The following is a 20,297-nucleotide window of genomic DNA, read 5'->3' on the forward strand; positions in this document are numbered from 1 at the left end:
TATATAACCACTACCACCACAACACACACACAATTCGAAATCAATCTTTCAGTTAGGGTTATTTCTAACTATTCAGAAGATCATTTTTCTGCCTATTCCTAACTTAGTCAAAACAGATTGCCCATTCTTAGAGAAGGAAATAGATGAGCTTCTCCTAGTATTAACATTTCCATGGTGAAGAATCTGATAGACTAAACACAGAGAGAAAACTCGGAATTCTTCCCAAGAGTCAAGAATCATGCTCTGCCCACTGAGGTCTGTAAACGAGCTGAATAGTTTTGATTTGGGCTCTTTATGCTAAATAAAGGCCTAACATTTCACGTGCTGAACATTTCATCTACTGTGGAATGTGAACCCACAGATAACCTTTATTCCCATCCAATGTTCATTAAGTGCAACACAGGATTATTCACTAAAATATTTCAGACTTCCCAAAATGTAGCCATAATTACTATTTTAAAAATATCTTCAGACAATCCTACTTGGGTTTTTTTCCTTGACAAATATAAATTATTCTACTCCAAAAATCACAATACTAGAACTCTATGTTTTCACTCTTCATCCTAATGATCTAATACTTGATTTTCATTTAATGAGTTAGATTTTAAAGAAGAAAATGCTATACTGTATGTTAAGTAACATATAGTAGAAATTATAAAATGATACTGATCAAAGTCAAGAGTCTTACCTAATAGAACCTGAGCATTATTTGGAAATACCTTGCCAGTGTAGCCTCTTTACATAAGTTACAGTGAGCTTTCAAAGTAATAGAAAATGTTTTAGATGACAAGTGACATAATGAAACACTAAGAAAAATCAAATAGGAAATGTGGGGATTTTTTTAATTTTAACTTTTTAAGAGAAAAAACTCATTCATATGAAATGTGTTAAAAACAAAACCAAAACTTTGAAAGAAGCCTTCTTTATAATGCAGACAGCTCACTCACTCTTTTGGAATTTTTACTATATGTTTATAAAAATTAGACATTCTCTTTTAAAATGACAGACAAACTGCATTTAAATTTAAAAGACGTTTATTCTGATTTCCTTGGAAAATTAAGCTGTGAAATGGTTTAGATTACCACATAAACACAAAGTGTTAGCTAGTTGGCAGTTTATTATAAATCACCATACATGATGTTACAGTTCTAGTTGCCAAAGAAAGGTTAATATTGACTTTTCCTCCTCTGCCCAAAGATCCGAGTGACCATATAACTTCATTTTATTTAGGTAGCAAGAAACGAAACCTTTTCCTGATTATATTTTCATTTTTTCTTAAAAGCAAAAGCTTCATTTCTAAAAATAAAATGAGATGAAAATCCCCAATAGAAAAATCAAATCATTTTCCTTCATCTTTTCGAAATTTTAGTTTCGGGAAAAAACCAATAATACAAAAAACCATTTAAAAACAAGTATCAAATCTAAGTACATTGCATATGTAAGAAACTCATGGTAGATACTTACTTCATAGTATTTTTTAATGCAACGTCTAATGTCCATGATCAATTTGTTGCTCAGCTGTACCATAAAGGTCAGAGGAGAAGCCTTACAATTGATGTTACTGCAACGATACAAGCTGGGCTCCATATCAGTTCCCTACAGAAGTTAAGACAGACAAAAAAAAGATTATGAAAGGTTTCTGTGCTTAAATACTTACATGCTGTCCTGCTGTACTGTATTCTTAATTCATTTTATTGGTAAGTTTTTAACCTTATTTTCTCAACCACTTTCTACTCAAAGATCCCCTCAGTCACACATAGCTTCCACTCTTGTCACTATGATAATGGAGAAGAAAACTGAAGGGAAAACCCTGAAATCACTTTTTTTACATTCAATACATGGCAGACTCCATGGATAAAGTAGTCTCCCCTCTGAAAATACCAGTAAAGTCAAGTTACTGGAAATAAACATCCTTCTTAGAGATACTGAGCAAAAATTTAAATTTGTATTTATTCATTCCAAACTTGAAGACAATGCAAGAATATTAATGACAATAGTTTGCTTAGTACTACCAACTTAATTTTTAAGAATAAAGTCTAAAAATTAAGTGTTACACTACAAAATGATCACATCATTAGCTTAGCAAATCTAAAATTTCTGTAACCCCATCCCCTACAAGTGAAAAATGTATTTGGCGGAGGGGAGAGAGAGGAGGAGCACAAATTTGAAACTATGAATTATTAGTAGTTGGAGAAAACGTTTTGTTTTGTTTTAAACAAAGACAAAGCAAATGTAATATACAGGAAAACTGTTGGGGTTTCTGGAGCATTTGTTTTCCTTCTTGATACTTAAAACATCTTGGTTTCCTGCTCCAATCTGGTATATAACCCTACCCCGCCACACTAAGCAATTCCAGGTGGAAGAGATTTTAGAGCTTGACATCGGCTCTTCCACAGTTAGCCCATCTGCAAGTCGTCAAGCCTCCATGCAATTAACTATCTTATTTACAGCTGTAATGAAGCAAAACTCAAGGATTTAGCAAGTATTGCTGATCTGTGTCTGCCTCTTCCTTGCACTTGCTTCCAAAGACTGCTTTGTTTTGATTCAAAAAAATGCAAAACATCTGCTGTTTGTCCAAATTAACTTAAAATAATTACTTTTAATTTAGATAAAGGATGTATTTTCTTTCAGTTTCAAGGTTTTACATGGTTCTGCTGCCTACTCATTTGCCCATGGCTAGTACATGTATAACACTGCAGTGGAATCAAGTAGATTGGCCAAGTTTCAAGTTCTGATCCAAGGTCAATGATACATTTTTTGGCAGTATTTCTTGAGAGAAATGTCTCCTTGTGACTTTTTTAATGCCTGATATGCAAAGACAGCAGAAAAGATCATCAGAGTAACTTTGTCAAAAAGGAGGCAAGTGGGATGTGTAAAGATAAACAAAAACTTTCCAAAAACACTTAGTTCCCATTAACTTGATTTAAGATAAAGGAAAATATCACTCTAAGTCTTAATAAATTGGGCTGGGAGTGGAGAAATACAGGTTACTAATTAAGGAATTACCATAAAAATACTTTAAGATAATTTAGAATTTTCAGGAGATTCCATTTAAAAAACCAAGGCCAAGCATTCTAGGAAGCCAAAAACAAATATTCAAGTACACTCTATTAAGAGGTTTTAAGCAGAAATAACGTAAGTTGTGAAGGCAGAATTCATATGATGCCAAAATTCTTTAAACACATTAAAAACATTTTTCCTTTTTACACATACAGGGGAGAGAAAGAGGATTTTATACTAGTTCACTCACAAAAGAAACAAAAAGAAACAAAAATAACTAACCGAACCATCTAAGACACTATCATAAATATTCTCGGTTCCACATGTAGGGCATGGGCATTTGAACCTTTCACAGTCCTTGTATTTCTCTTCATCCGTGAGGTGTGCTGGGCCACCAAGTAAAGCATCATTCTCTTCATCTTTATGATAATGATGAACCCTAAATTGGGTGGGGTCAAGTCCTATTAATGTCAAAGAAAAAATAAATTCAGAAAGGTACAATTATTGGAATTCCCTTCTCCTAAAAATACTACAAAGAAATCAGAAGAGTTGTTTCAAATTCATGAAATACATACACAACCATTTGAACTCAAGATAGAGGCTCATATCATCAAGACAAATGACTTCTTTTTTTTTTTAAGGAAATTATAAACAAAACAAACTGCATCAAAACAATGCAGAAACAGGCTACTGGACATTTGCATTTGGAAACTACTTACTTCTATGGGATGGTTTTACTATTTTCTTAAAGTTACAGTGACAATCTCCCCAAAAATGCACTATTAAAATCTCCAAAATCAAAGTATTACCATTAAAACTGAAAAGAGAGAATAAAAATCCCATTAAGGAAAACAAGTTCACTGCTATTACAACTCCTTCAAGTGCAGACACAACTGCTAACCCTGATTTCAACGCAGTGGTCAATTCCATCTTGGCTCAGTAGCTAACAGCATGGAGGTTGCTATCTAATTCAGTGGTTAAAATTCAGTAGCAGCATCTGTCAAAACGCAACATGGTTTTACTGTTCTGAATTCAGAAATTTAAAATACGTGCAAAAACAATGATCTACAAATTCTATAGGCCAAAATGTCCCATGAAAATCCTGAAGCCAAATATACCTTCTACATTTCAATCAAAACAACATAAGAAATCAACTGATGCATAGTTTACACTATCTTGTTTCCCCAAGCTATTTGAGAAAAGGAAAGATTTTAAGGCCAACAAATTTAACTTACCGTTGACTAAAGCATATATGTCAAAATCCACTATATGAATTTATACTTAAAGATAATTATTCCACTCTATATCTTATTTTCTTGAAAGTATTCCTTAGCAATCCCTAAGAATTCTAGGTATTTTTTGGTTAGAAATATAAAGCTATCATGTTTATTTTAGTATAAATGTAAATAAGTAATGTAAAAGTCACTGAGCATAAAAGTCCAAATACTAAAAATATCTAAAAATTGTTTTATCTCTATCAACAGCTTGCATAGTTAGATAATCTAACAGATATATTTAGAATTCAGTGACAAGATTCTAAATCCTAGCTAGTCAACTGTCAAGTGACATCTCATAATCATAAAAGACTTAGGGTTGACTCTGGCAGTTGAAAGGTGCTGAAAAAAGAATGAAAAGGAAAAAAAAAAACCCACTGGGGAGCTGGCTTGTGGACAGAGTTGGAAAGAAATGCATAGCTTTGTGATTAAAAAAGAAAAAATGAAAAGATTCTTGAGTATTGGTTTTCTCATCTGCAAAATGGAGCTACTATACACTTTTAAAGTTTAAATCAGACATTAGAGGACAAATCATTTTCAATGATGCCGATCATGTAAAAAGCACTCAACAAATGCCACATGAATGAAAAAATAAAATAGTGGGTGAACATTATTTATCCATCATTTAGTATTCATTCAAAATTATACATTTGGAAAAATACATGAAACGCACGTTCATGTTGCAGCCAAGTTAATAGCTGCTCTTTGTAGTAATTAAAGTGAGTATTTCCCAACATGATAGTGTATAATAAAAACAAAGACTACACATTCAAAACAAATTGAAAACCTGTTCTTGGTTAGTGATATAAATTATTGTAACATAGATCACACGGCTCACTAGCCACGTGACCCCAAGGCTCACTATACATTTTTATCTTACAAGTTACCTACAGCTTAAGAGAAACAGCAAGTTAGTGAAGTGTGGGGGAATACATATCCTCTCCTTTAAAGACAAGGAGAGACAGAGGAATGGAGTGAGAGAAACTAGGCCCACCCCTGTGAATGGTGCCATTTCTTCTCTGCAGTGAAGGGTAACTGCTGCAAATTCCTGAACCTCTAGTTGTGAATCCAACTGTATTCACATGTCTTGCTTTATTCGGGATTATGAGAAAGCAGCTCCAGTTTTTCTCTGATGGTATGATTATTCCACCAATTTCCCAGGCCAATACTCTTCAAAGAGTATGGAAAAAAATAAGCAAGGGTTTTCTAAAAGACAAGCTTCTTTCACAACCTAAATATCAAGGAACAAAACAAAGCTGGGTTTGCACACAGACAAAACTGGTTGGGCTGCAACCAGGAAGCAATGAAAGCTTTTATAGGCCTCCCTACCAGTCATGTCCACTGAGTGTACCTGAGGCAGCCTGCCCGCTGAACACACCACAACTGGACATGGGTTGTCCTGCTACTTATGGACAAAAGCCCAACAAGTGACTGAGAGTTATAAAAATTACCAGGCCTTATGAAATGTCTACTTTAAATGTCCATTCCCACAAACCACCCTTATCTGCCCAGGGCAATCACAAAACCAACTGGCCCAGCTAATTACTTCAGATTTACACACAAGCTGATTTTTTTCCAAGAAAAGGGACTTCATCTCAGTACTTCTGGCCATAAGTCAAAATGGCATATTTTTTTCAATAGAAAATAGGGAGAAGACATTGTAATAACCTTAAAATATTAAGTATATAACAACCCTTGTACAAGTTACTTGAATATAAAAATATCACAAAGAAGTGATTTTCTTGGGAGGACAATTTTAAGTTCAACAGGCAAATCACAGAGGGCTAAGTTAAATCTTTTTAAGAAAACATATTAAGAAGTCATGTTAAAAATATGGATCATTACTGCTGGAATCCTTTTTTAAGGTTAAAATTCACGTTTAAACCCCAAACTTATTCAACATAGAAGTTAATTTTTCCAAATCTGCACAAAACTGGCGATGAACAGCTTATTTCAAAGTTTCAGGAAACTTAAAAAAGTTTTACTACTTATACCATAAATCGTTAAGCCTGAAATCAAACAGGGAAAAAGTGTCTAGTGCTGCCACCTAGAGGTAGATTTGGAATTTTAAAATGTGCAAAATTGAACTGCTATAAAGAACTCCATTTGTAATTACTGTCCCTCCAAAATGAAACACAATCGTCAGAAATGACATTAAAGCAAACTCTTTATGATCACAGTTTCCATACGTGCATATATACTGTATAATCAGTATTAAACTGCACACTACACAGTAAGTAATCACAGTAGTCTTTGAGCAACCAAGAGATACAAAACTCAATTCCAAATTCCTTATCTCTTCTATGCAGAGCTTTTCCAAACTGTCTTAAAGAAACAGACTTTATGTCCCAGTTGAGAAAAAGAACTTCTACTAGACTAGCTTTTGACAGATAACTTTAACCATTTGGTCCGGCACAGAATAAAAGAAGGAGCAGCCTATTTGCGCTTGGCACCAGTTATGTGGGGGAAGAGCAGTCATGGAAATGATGTGTGCTTTAACTCAACCCTGTGACTTGTAGTGATCCAGTCACACCATTTTTCTTGGGCTGGAGTAGGGGTGTGGGGGAGGGCGACAACGATGAGACAGGACAGAGGCACAGTGGAATGAAATTAAAATACTGTCATTTATAATTAGAAAATTTATAGGATCTCACATTATTTTGGCAACAGGATCAAAGCTCTCATATTTCAAGAGTATTTATAGAAAGTAACATCATGAGCATTGGACAGGATGAGTTCAGGAGTGGTTTTTTACTTAAGATTGCCCCATTCTTATCACACATACCTCCAATGTAACATATAGAACAGGATTATTTTTTCTACCATTGTATTTTCTAATAATTGTAAACTATTTATCTGTTTTTAGAATGTTCACTTGTCCCCATTTTCAAGGAGTATTTAAAACGCTCCAAACTCAGGGTGTTAGGTTTGGAGGCTGATATATTTGACTAAATAATCATCTTCCAAAGACAAGGTCTTTACTAATGCAACTGCAAATAACTACGGTAAAGTCAATTATGTTCATACAACTATAGGGAAGCAGGAAAGATCCATATGAATAAAATTCCATATGAGTAGAGTAACTGGTATTCACAAGTATACCTTAAACAAATCACTTAAAATACTAGGGAAGCTAACTTATGAAATCCTAATGTGAATATTTTTTTCTAAAAATTTTTTCTAGGAAACGAATCTTTTCCATGAATCCATGCCTTCGTATATGTGGACTTCCTAGAGAACAATAACAAACTGAAAATTTAGTATGATTAAAGAAAAAAATACTTAAATGAACTTTTAAAAGGTGAATGCTACATCCATAAAAAGCCCTGTATAAGAATGTTCATAGCATCTTTATTCATAATACTCATAAATTGGAAACAATTTGAGGTCCATCAACAGGAGAATGAATATCAAACTGGTAGCATATACCATGGAATACTACTCAGCAACGAAAAAGACAATACTGATACAGGCAACAAGATGCATGAATCTCAAAAATATGCTAAGTGAAAGAAGTTGAACACAAAAAGCATGTACCAGTGGAGATCACTTGTGCAAAATTCTATAACAGGCAAAACTAACATATGGTTATAAAAATCAGATGAGTGGCTCCTTTTGTGGGAGGGAGGGTATGGACTGGGGAAGAGTACAAGGGAACTCTCTAGGCAATCGAAATATTCTGTGTTTTGATACACTGACTGTGTGATATGCATGGTATGTTAATTATCCTTTAGAAGAAAGCACTCCAAATAAAAAACGTTTGCAACATATATTACCAAAGAACTCATTTAGAACATATAAGGAATGCCTGCAAATCAGTAAGAAAAAGACTACTCAACAGTAAAGCAGAAAAAGACTTGAACTGATCTCTTACAAAAGGAAATATTCAAATGGCCAATAAGCATGATAACAGGTGCTCAACTGTATTAGTCATCAAAGAAACACAAATTAAAACCATAACATTATGCCACAACATGAAATGAAGAAGAGAGGAAAACACCAAGTACTGCTGAGAATGGCAGGCACTCAAACGCTGCTAGTAGCAGCTCTAAATTAGTAGAACCATGTTAGATAATTGGTAACATCTACTAACACTGAACATATATGCCCACTATGACCAAGCCAATCTGCTCCTAAGTATATACCCAACAGAAATACATATAATTTTTCAACAGAAGATATGTACTAGAATGCCTAATACTGATAACCACCCAGCGTGGAAAGAATCCATTGGTAGGTAGTCACACAGTGTGAGATATTCATAGTAGACAGAAATGAAGTACGACCACATGGACCCATTTCACAAACAGACTGAATGAAAGTAGCCAGACATTAAGAGTAAAGACATAATTTATGCAGCATTGAAATATAAGAAAACCTCATCTATGATGTTGTAAGTCATGATAGTAATTTTCTGTTGGGGCATGGAGGACAATCTTTAGAAGGGGATAGGAGGGGCTTCTGAGGATACAATAATATATTGTTTCTTGTGCTCAGGACTGATTACACTGGTACGTGTCTACTTTGGAAAAATTCATGGAGCAGTTAGGTTCTTGTGAACTTTTCTGTATGTCTGTTATATAAGAAATTCATATTGATTTCTCTTACCATACACAAAAATAAATTCAAAATGGATTAAAGACTTTATAAATATTAGACTTGAATAAAAGAATTCCTAGGAAAAAACTAAGAAGTACCATCTTTGACACTGGTCTTAGCAGTATTTTTTTGGCTATATCTTCTCAGGCAAGGGAAACAAAAGCAAAATTAAACAAACAGGGTCACATCAAATTAAAAAGCTTTTTGCACAGACAAGGAAACTATCAACAAAAGAAAAGGTAGCCCACTTGAATGGGAGAAAATATCTGCAAATAATATATCCGATAAGGAGTTAATATTCAATACATAGAAAGCTCGTACAACTCAACACACACAAAAAAAACCCTGATTTTAAAAATGGGCAGAGGACATGAACAGACATTTCTCCAAAGAAGACAAACAGATGGCCAACAGGCACATGAAAAGATGCTCAACATCACTAATCACCAGGGAAATGCAAATCAAAACCACAGTGAGCTATCACCTCACACCTGTCAGAATGGATATTATTAAAAAGACAACAAATAACTAGTGTTACCAACAATGTAGTGTGAAGGGAACCCTTGTGCACTGTTGGTGGGATTATACATTATTACAACTACTATGGAACACAGTATTGTGGTTTCTCAAAAAAATTAAAAATAGAACTGTCATACGATCTAGCAATTTAGCATCTGGTACTTATCAGGGGAAAAAAAAAAACACTAACTCAAAAAGATACATGACTCAAATGCTCACTGAAGCATTATTTATAATAGTCATGATACGGAAGCAATCTCAGGACCCATCAATAGATGAATGGATAAAGAAGATGTGTTATGTGTGCGTGTGCGCACACGCACACACACACATACACACACATACACACAGGAATATTACTCAGTCACCAAAAACTGAAATTTTGCATTTGTGACAACATGGATGGATCTAGAGGGTACTATGCCAAGTAAAATAAAATAGAGAAAGATGAATACCACAGGATAACAATAAATGTGGACTCTAAAAAGCAAAACAAAATGAAAACAAACTCACAGATACAGAGAGCAAACAGCTGACTGTCAAAAGGGAGAGGGAGTTGGATATAATATATAACATAAGGAGTATGGTCAATAACACTGCAGTAACTTTGTATGGGGACAGAGGATTATTAGATTTACTGTGATGATCATCTCATAATGTATACAAATCTCAAATCACTACACAGTACATCTAAAACTAAATAACACTGTATATCAACTATATTTCAACTTAAAAAAAAGAAAATTTATACACTGAAAAAGGTAGGAAAACTGAATACGAAGTATCTCTCATGCTATATCTCTGAGTTTGTTTCAAAATGTGTTAGATTCCAATCAGACATTATGCATCTCCTCACAAAGGTACAGACCATTACCTAGGAAGTTGGATTAGCAAAAATTTAAGCTGAACCAAAATATGGGCAAGTCTTTAGATCTAATTACCATTTTACAAGAAACAGAGAGGACAGAGGGATGTGTTAAAGGATATCTCCAGGATGCAAACAGCAAACTCCAGAATAAGGGACATTCCATAGGACAAAAATTGCTGGTTTCTCTAACAAATAAATTGGAAGGTCAAAAAACAAAACAGGGATAGAGAAGATTAACTATCATCTGGACTCTGACTAGATTCCAGTTCAAAGAAGGAGCTTCATTTTAAAGGAAAAATGCATTCACAGTACGACTGGGGAAATACACTTATTGGATATGTGATGAAAAAAGAAATTGTGGGTTTTTTTCCCCCATAGTGATAATGTTACACTTATGCTAAAAGGGGGGAACCTTACCTTTTAGAAATGCAAAATGAAATACCAATATTTATAGGTAAAATGATACAATGTCTAGAGTTCACTTCAAAATCATCAGAGGCGGTGAAGAGGAGGAAGGTTGGCCACAGCTGCAGAATGGTTGTAGCTGGGTGGTGAGCAAATGGGAGCTCCTTACACAGTTCTCTTTACTATTACACGTTTGGAATTTTTTTATAATAAAAAAATTTTAAATACTACAGATCCAACTGAATGATAAACAATTGACTGTACAAGTGGCAAGCAACTGAACCTGCTTTTCACAGCAACAACAAACCGTTCCATAAGATAAATGAGAAATGTCTGAGTATTTTAAAAGAAATAATATCCAAACCTGTGGGTTAAGTAAACTCCCAAGAGTTTTACTGTCTTGCAAAAGATAACTCCCACAATCATGATGGAGAAAAAAAATCCTGCTAGACAGGATTGTTTTTAATGCCCTTGATGATAGCCCTGAACGTGAATTTTGACTTAATGAGACCTGTACCTCTAAGCAAGAAAAAAACTTGGAAGTATCTTCTTTCCTATTTTTAGATGTGAGAAAACACAGTAACTTTATGCTGAAAAAATATTTGGAAAATAACACAAAGGAATAGACCAAGAAAAGATTTTGCTTCTCTTACAGCAAAATCCTCTTCTCTCCATCTATGTTGGTAGATATGGGGTGGGGGTGATGTGCAGAGTCATGCTACAGGTTCCTAAACACCCACCTTTTTACAAGTGAGTTAGTAACTGCTTAACAATTTTTTCCATCTGATTTTTTAAATTAATTAATTCATTTTAGTTGGAGGCTAATTATTTTACAATATTATAGTGGTTTTTGCCATACACTCACTTGAATCAACCATGGGTATACAAGTGTTCCCCATCCTGAACCCCCCACCCACTTCCCTCCCCATCCCATCCCTCAGGGTCATCCCAGTGCACCAGCCCTGAGCACCCTATCTCATGCATCGAACCTGGACTCGTCTATTTCACATATGATAATATACATGTTTCAATGATATTCCCATCTGATTTTATAAAAACTATCTTACTTTAGTTATAAGAATATTTATATTTTTTCAACAAAGGAGGAACGTAAAACTCATCATCTTTACACTTTTCTGAATTAACCATATGTATACATTTTACACAGTTTAAGTATCTGTGCACAATGCTGTACTCAGCTCTTTTTCATTATATTACGTCTTACCCATTTTTCTATAGGCTACACAGTCTTGGCATCATTTTAGTATGTTTAATATGATGATCTTTAAAATCTTGATCTATAATTAATAATACAGTATCACATACTTAAAAGTTGCTGCAAGTAGATCTTAAGCATTTTCACCACACTACCCCTGCCCCACAGAAGGGTGAGGTGATGATTATGTTAATTATCTTGATCTTGGTAAACATTCTACAATGTAAACATATCTCTAGTCATCACACTGTACACTTTAAATACATACAATTATATTTGCCAATTACTCCTCAATGAGTTAAATTTTTAAAAATGGATCAAACTTAAATAATGTGACAAATCTCCATTTTCCTTTGGAAATTCCAAGCCTTACAAAGTCAGAGCAAGAAATCACTACTCCTAGCAATTCCTCTCGGCATGCTCTGGTGGGGCTCTAAGTTCTTAGAGGTATGCCTGAGTCAGGTAAACAGTGCCACTGCAGGCCCTTGGCACGGTGAACCTGGGTCACAGGCACAAGCGCTGTGTGCTCACCTTGTAAAGACTGAGGTACAATGCAGTGCAACGAATACCCTTTGTGAGACTCTCTGTGAACTCCCTCATGTGCCCTGAAGAGCAGCTGGGATGGCCTGGAAGTCAGGGCTCTGCTGCTCATCACTGGGCTGGAAGCACAGACACACAGATAGCCACTCCCAACTCCACACGCACAGTGCAAACCCACATGGCCTCAAACATCTCCATTTTCATAAACTCTTCCTGGGTGGCCCCAGCTAGAAGTGGGCTCTGCTTCTTCCAAAACACTGAAAAATTTATTTTGCCTCTTTTGGGATATGTACTTGTGCTGGCCCTAGATTTTCCCACAAGAGGGAAATTGACTCAACAGGCTGGGCTGTAATTGAAGAACCTCAGCCAACTCAACTTTGTACCCTTCACAGCACCCATTACTCAGGTCTTCAACATTCATCTGTTCCATGGATGCATAAGAAAGCCAGGAGCATGAGCCATTCAGTGACATGCTTGGATTGGCACCCAGCCTGAGAGGGGGTTCTTATCTGCTGAGAAGACTTACTATCCTACATTGCAGTTGGTGTAATCTTTTGTTTTAAATTTTATTATAAATTATGTCATATTAAATATCTAAGGTTTGGAAATGATGGTCATGTATGTACATTCTTCTGAGAGCTTAATCATGAAAAAAGGCAAAGTCTTCACTGATCAAGAAAGCAATGCCTGAGGCACCTGCTGTGGCATCATCCCACTCCCACCACCACCTTTGTATGTATCTCTCTCTGGGTCTACCAAAGGCACACCCATACATGGCACGGCCTGCGGTGGCATTTCATTTCTTAGAAAATGCCACTGAACTCTGTGTATTGACAGAAACCACCTTCTGTAAGGTGGCATGGCCATTTTATAAAAAGAGGGGTTTTTACTTTCCAATTTAACTCAGGAACACAGTGGCTTAAGTGTGTTCCCTTGTTTTAAGCACTACTTTCAGAGATTAAATTTAAAATTTTCATGTTCTTCAAATATCAATAATTTCTCAGGACCAATGAAAAAACAGCCCTGATAGCCAAATGCCTGAAATTTTATAACTGACCATGAAGAAATGTACTTGAAAGTTATTGTACAAAATCATTCCTCATCAGAGTAAAGATATTATATAATTTTAAGTATTGTCATCTATTAAATATAAATTTATTAAAAGATGAAATTCAAGAATGAACTTTAGAATATTCTCATTCCCAGCCTGTTTTGCTAGGTACAGAAGACTATTTGGATGTTGGAGCATACTGTGAATATTTCATCCACAGAATATAGAGAGCTTTCATTAGAACAAGAGAGAAAAAAACCTATAGTCTAGAGAACAAAAGCTAAGAGTTCCAAGTTTTAGTGGCCATGTTTCCCATAGGGCTATTGTATAAGAAGAGTAATACTATATTTTTTTCTATTCACAGATGGAAAAGAGTAAAATTTAGCTTTATTTAAGCCCAATAGCAATAATCTTGCATGGGTTTCAGAAAAATGATACACATTTTACTGTGGGATAATGAGGACCATTAGTTATTAGGGAGAACAAATTATTCTCTTTCAATTCAACAGACTTATTCACTCACTCATTTAATAGACTATCCTCTCTCCCTTTCACTGAAACGACCTTCCTATATAGAACACCTGGCCATGCAACATGCCACCAGACAGACTTCAGGAGGTATTCTGACAGGGAGAAATAGTCAGAGCATTTCCAAAATGAAGCCACAGGATAAAACCAACACTTGATGCGTGCCTTTCATTTCAAGGAAAGCAGTATAAAAGCAACAGAAAAAGAGGTAGTTGAAAAATATAGTTGCTCTCCACAAAGGAGTCTTAAAAATAAAAAATCATGAACTTAATAATTTTCCTAAATGAAATTATGCCATTATTCCTGATTTCTTTATACTAGCTAAAAGGACAAAGTAGCAAACTTCACTGAAGTTTCAACACTGTAATACATTTCATTAGTCAAAGATAAAAACTACATTAAAAGCAAGAGAATTATTTTATGTCTGTGATTAGACGGTTGGAGGGCTTATATTTTATGTGTACATTTGCAGACTTCAACTCATTTAACAGTGTCAGTTCACTAACTGCAGTTTTTTTTTAATATAAAGAAAACAGATTTAGAACTTTAAAAACAAATTACAGTAATTTTATGCCTATAGCTTGCACCTCTTAGAAACCAGGCACCCCCTTACACTCCCCTTCTTTCCCACCACTTCCCTATCTCCTCCCTCCTCCTCTAAAACCACAGGCTAAGTGAGAACTGATAACAGGGGCCTTGAATCCCCTAGTGAAGAACAGCCACCCTAATTTTCCCTTGGGGTGGAGGAACAAAGGATGCAGATCAAAATGCAGCTCCTAAAAAGGGCAGGGGGCAGATGCTTACACAGATCTCCCCAGCCAGCTTCCACATTTTCTACACATCTTCATGGTGACTGGCACTTGCTGTTCTGCACTTCATTACTGTGGACCCTCCTATGACCAAAGAAGTAAAGATAAAGGACTGGGAGATTTACTACAAATGTAGATAGGTATGTGGATACTGCTGGTGATGCCGGGGCTGCGGTAGGAGGAGGCAGACTGCACAACGATGACAACTTCACATGTCTTCAGCATAAAAACTGCTGTCAAGTAGCAGAAGATAAAGATGAGAAAAAGATAAAAAGGGGAGCAGCTGCAGCTCCTTCAGGGTGAGAGACACAGGCCCTTCAGCAGCTCTAAGCAGCTACCCAGAAACGAGAGCTTTCAGGCGATGGAGGTAGGAGAGGGGTGATGTGCACACAGTCACATGGTCCCCTCGGTAGACTGAGGGTGCTAAGTAACACCAAGAACGCTCTGAAGATGGAGCTCCCCAGCCTACCAGCTTTGAAAATAATACATGAAAACTGGATTCATAAGATAGCCACAATGATGAGAAAGTTTGTCTTTAAGCAGTTACTATGTGCCTGCGATTTAATGGATATGAAAAGGATCTTAAATACAACCCTGGAACTAACAAAATCAGTCTGGTCTGCTCCTTGTACAGCCAGTCTTGAGATATCCAAGTGGGCATCAGCCTGTCTACCAACTAGGATCTACCACCTAGGGCTCTTCTGCTGAAATACAAGGCTCCACCCTTATCTGTTAAATGTCAGTTGAGAGATGAGGCTTGTTTCATCTACCTCTCCTCAGCTCCAGGCCACCAGAAAATTCAGTACTAAGGAACGAAAGGGCAATGGTTAGCCTTTGCATCAGGTTCTTGATGATCCAAACTAAAACCAGGAAGATCTACTCTAAAAAAACAAATGCTTTGTGCAGGCGTTTACCAGTGGGGAGAAGAGGAAGCATGAAGAGGATGAAGCTCCCAGGTCTTTGCATCAACACTATACCACTCCTGGTTGAGGGCGTGGGTCACAACCTCTCCCAGGTAAGAAGTAGTGGTGGTATAAGCACAAGCTTTGGAGTCACACAGAGCTGACTCCCAGTCCAAGCACAGTCGGCCACTTACTAGCGATGTGACAAGACCAAGTTAGTTACCTCTCTAAGCCTCAGCTTTCTTCTCTGTAAAATGGAGGAGATACAACATAGCCTCATGGGGTTACTGAAAGGATTAAATGAGATAACATATGCAAAGGACTTATTACAATTTCTGATAGAGTAAGCACTCAAGGCGGAGGAGAGGGAAAAAAAAAAGAAGGAAGCTCAAAAATATTGTGCACTTATGCTCCCTCCTCCCAGCTGAGGATTTATAAACATCATCAAATACAACTCAACTTTGAGAATACATTATATGATGATTTTGGTAGCAGAATTTTATCTTCCTAATTATGTTTTGCTTAGGCAAATGTCAAAAATGAGTTTCCACTTCCAGAGCAGACACTAATGGGAGAATGGAGAGAAGGAGGTGCGGGGGCGAACGGGGCATGCTGGCGGGGAGGAGCCCAGAAACACATTCAACAAGAGCAGTGTGGAAAGTATGTGACTTGATGATTCATCTGTCCAATCTCAGTCTACAAACGCACACCAAGAGATAACTGCATGCAAATCTGATGGACTAGAGGAGTCTGGACATATTTCTGCACAGGCCTGACAGTGAGTGGGGCGTGGTCAAGATCAGGCACTAACCCTGCCCAGGCCTAGATGGAGCATCTCAAGTGCACCTCTAATGGCTCCTTCAGAACAACTCTAGTTTATGACTCCAGAGACCAAGGCTGACACCAAGCTTCAGAGGTTTGCGAAAGCCAGAGTTCATGAACATCAGAACCAGAGTTTGAACCCAGGTCCCTATGATGCCAAAGCCTGTGTCTTAAGCCAGACATTTCAATGAGAGGAGGGGGAGAATTTTCCATGAAGCAGGGACAGATTAAGGAATGCCATATTTAGACGACAAAATAAGTTGAGCTAGAAATAAAGGTTGGAGCTAGAAAAGTTAGCCTATAACTGCCCAAGTCACAGACTGTAAGATGTCAGTGGCAACTGGACTTACAGATAGTGAGGAGCTAGCCAGGGATTTTATTAGGCAGTTATTCTAAAAATATTCATCATTATGTACAATGGCATAGAGAGCAGAGACCTTAAAGCAATGTAACTCTCAATATGCTGGTCATCTAGAAATATGCCCAGGGCTGGTTATGAAATACATTTCCAAGCAAGAGATGACAATCTGATGACCTGGCAAAAAGTCAAAGAAAGAATGAGCTGTCAGGGATGGATGGAACCTCCAGAGATGATGAGAAATTAGGTGTCAACTAATTCCTAGAAGATAATGAGTCCAGTCTTAGAAAAAATTTTAAAAGCCAGAGCAGGATATTCAAAGGGAATCAAATATAAGTTAAATGTATTTAATGTCTTATAATGTTAAAAAAGTTGTACATTCTCACTCCATGCGAAAACACATTTAGAGTCTGAGACAAGAGGAAACAATAATCAAGATACAATAAATCTTATTAAGGAAAGTTCACTGATTAAACCAACAATGAAGTAAGCTCAGAGACTAGGAGATGCCTAAAACCTTCTCCTATCTTTTCTTTTGCCTCCTCTCTCTCCCCTCAGCATCTGCTGAGTGCAGGCACAGGAGCAGGCATCTGCCTACATAGGTAGCAAGTCTGTGCGGTCGACAGTCTAGGAGGGGAGACAGACATTAACCAAACAACGACAAAAACAAATGCCCAACTGCAAATGAAGAAGTCGTCAAAACGGTACCGTGCCTCTAAACAAAGCTCCTGACAGGTAAGGGAGGACCATATGGCCTGCTATCACTGGGTGCTGAAATAAGGGAGCTCGGGACACTTACCTAACCAGGATGCAATGAGGATAGCATCAATTCCATCTATTGGCTCACATATTCGAGCCACGACTGGGTGGATCTGCTGGGCCAGGTAGTACTGGGTATCAATGCTTAAATTGTCCTGCTTCTGCAGCTGCTCGGGTGCATAGGCCCTCTGACCCGCAGTGAGATTGGAACCATCCTATAAGAGGACACAGTACAGGGAAAGTTGTGAGAAATCACACGTACTTGGCCAAAGAGACGGACACTTCAAGTTTTATATATTCAATTCCAAAGCCCAAGAAGTCCTTTTGACCTGTTGGTGGTCATAAGCATCTAACGGGAGGAAGATCAAGGAGAACGACTTACCCACGGTCCAGGAATGTAAATCCAGCATGTGTTGTGTTCTATTTTTTGTTGAAACATGAAACCAACAAGATGGCATGACTAGATTAAATAATTCCACCTGCCATATCACAGAAACACACAGGGAAGACTTGCTAACAAAGGCCTTCTAGAAGCCATGACCAAAAAATGTGTGACCCTTTTATTACGTTAATGTCATAGTATCATCTTAAAGACTGGGTGTGTATGTGTATTCAACATCTCTTGTTGAAAGCTGTTAAGTGTCACTGAGAAACAAATGAGCAAGGGGAAAAGAAAAGAGCATGAAACCCAACAGTAGTAACCTACGCACAAGATAAAATGCATGCGTGTGCTCAGTGGCTCAGTCATGTCTGACTCTTTGTGACCCCATGGACTGCAGCCTACCAGGCTCCTCTGTACATGTGATTTCCCAAGCAAGAATACTGGAGTGGGTTGCCATTTCCTTCTCCAAGGGATCTTGCCGACCCAGGGATCGAACCCACGTCTCTTGCATCTCCTGCACTGGCAGACGGATTGTTTACCACTGCACCACCTGGGAAGCTCACAGGAATAACAGGTAAGAGTAAATTGGCCCATACACAGTCCTGTGCATAGTGTCATCACCATGTGTGAATCAAAAAGGCATCACACCACTGGACCAACATCCAACAACTAACTCCACTCTTTCTCTTGTCTGCAACAACAGAATTTAATGTTCAGATTCATAAATTTTAACTATTCACAGTGCTCAGCTGCTCTGAAAACTGATTACAATATTAATCCTATTCTTTGATTTCCTGCTACAATCAGTCCCTTCTCAGTTCAGCGCCAAAGTCAAAGCAAAGGCCACCTTTCACATCATTGTCTTACAACAAACTAGAGGCAATGGCCTCTTTCTCTGGCTAGGCTCCTGACAGAAACAAACTAGGGTGTGTATCAACGAGCTTCTACCTATGCTAAGATATAATGAAAGAACTAGAAAGGAAGCAAACCTCAGATTATAGGGCTTCCCTGGGGACTCTGCAGTAAAGAATCGACCTGCAATGCAGGAGATCCAGGTTCGATCCCTGCGTTGGGAAGATCCCCTGGAGGAGGGCATGGCAACCCACTCCAGTATTCTTGCCTGGAGAATCCCATGGACAGAGAGGCCTGGCAGGCTATATAGTCCATAGGGTAGCAAAGAGTCAGACACGACTGAAGCAACTGAGCATGCATGCAAATCTCAGATTAAAAGACTTGTTTATAATTATTTTTCAGGAGTTCACTGTACAGTAAGATAATTTAGGCAGAATTAATCAACTTTAATTGTTGCCATTTTAAAAGTCTGAATTATTAGATGGGAATAGGATGTCAATGACAAAAAGAGTATGAAAGATCCTTGAGCAGTGTCTTTATGCACCACAACTATATTCGGACTGCCTTTTAACAAACACAGGAAATCTGATCAATTAATAGAATCACAGTTTTTTAAAAAACTGATCTGTCCTTGAGATTATAGTAATGTTGAGTTTTAAAAAATTTTAATAAAGAATAAAAACCAAATTTGTGGAGGCAAATTATTTTTTTTAATGGTGCTTGAGTTACTTTCCAATGTATCATTAGATGTTCTTATGTAAGACACGTCTATAAAAAAAGTTGACAAAGTTCCAAGCATATTCTCAGTTGAAGAGCTTTTTAAGTATCCCCACAAAAGACTAGTTTTTTAACAGTGACCCAAATGTGTTTCTTATTATATTTTAAAAATCTGAGCTCAAATATGACTAAATTAAAAAGAATTGGAATGATGACAGGTTTTCCTGTGTTATGTTGGGAAAACATTTAGGCTGTGACATAACTGATTCAAAGACCTAATTCTCTAACATAGCAAGACCCTATGGTACATGCAAAAACATACAGCATACACCTTAACAACAGACTGAGAAGCAAGGCTGGCACCTCCCTGAACTGCCAGTGTAGTAATTTGTGAACTTCACAAAGTACATACTTCACAAGGACAACCAGACATGGTGAATCCATTCCAAACGATGTGGTCATCTTTACTAGGACACCAATGGGCAAAAAGATTTAACAGATGACAACTGGAAGCCTTGAAACAATTATGTTAAAGGCATACCTTATGAAAATTATGTCTGATGAAAGTTAAATAATAAAGGATTTAACACTTAATCAACAAGTGGAAGTTAATTTAAGATCTCTGCAAATAATTCACATTAGGTTTAATAAGACTATGAACTACAATGTAAATTATTATTTACATTGTAATAATAC

The 20,297-nt window shown here is 37.0% G+C and overlaps 1 protein-coding gene across 3 annotated transcripts in view; it reads right to left on the reverse strand.

Moving 5' to 3' along the window:
- Window positions 1-20,297, reverse strand: part of POLA1 (DNA polymerase alpha 1, catalytic subunit) — a 295,847-nt gene that overhangs the window by 149,292 nt on the left and 126,258 nt on the right. For all 3 annotated transcript variants that reach the window (XM_070366396.1, XM_070366398.1, XM_070366397.1), the window contains exons 32-34: window positions 17,691-17,865; window positions 3,283-3,461; window positions 1,465-1,596 (exon numbers count right to left, since the gene is read on the reverse strand). In XM_070366396.1, the coding sequence (XP_070222497.1) occupies window positions 1,465-1,596; window positions 3,283-3,461; window positions 17,691-17,865 (486 nt within the window). The remainder of the gene's footprint in view (window positions 1-1,464; window positions 1,597-3,282; window positions 3,462-17,690; window positions 17,866-20,297) is intronic.

This window comes from Bos mutus, chromosome X (genome assembly GCF_027580195.1).
Source record: "Bos mutus isolate GX-2022 chromosome X, NWIPB_WYAK_1.1, whole genome shotgun sequence".
Classification (NCBI taxonomy): domain Eukaryota; kingdom Metazoa; phylum Chordata; class Mammalia; order Artiodactyla; family Bovidae; genus Bos; species Bos mutus.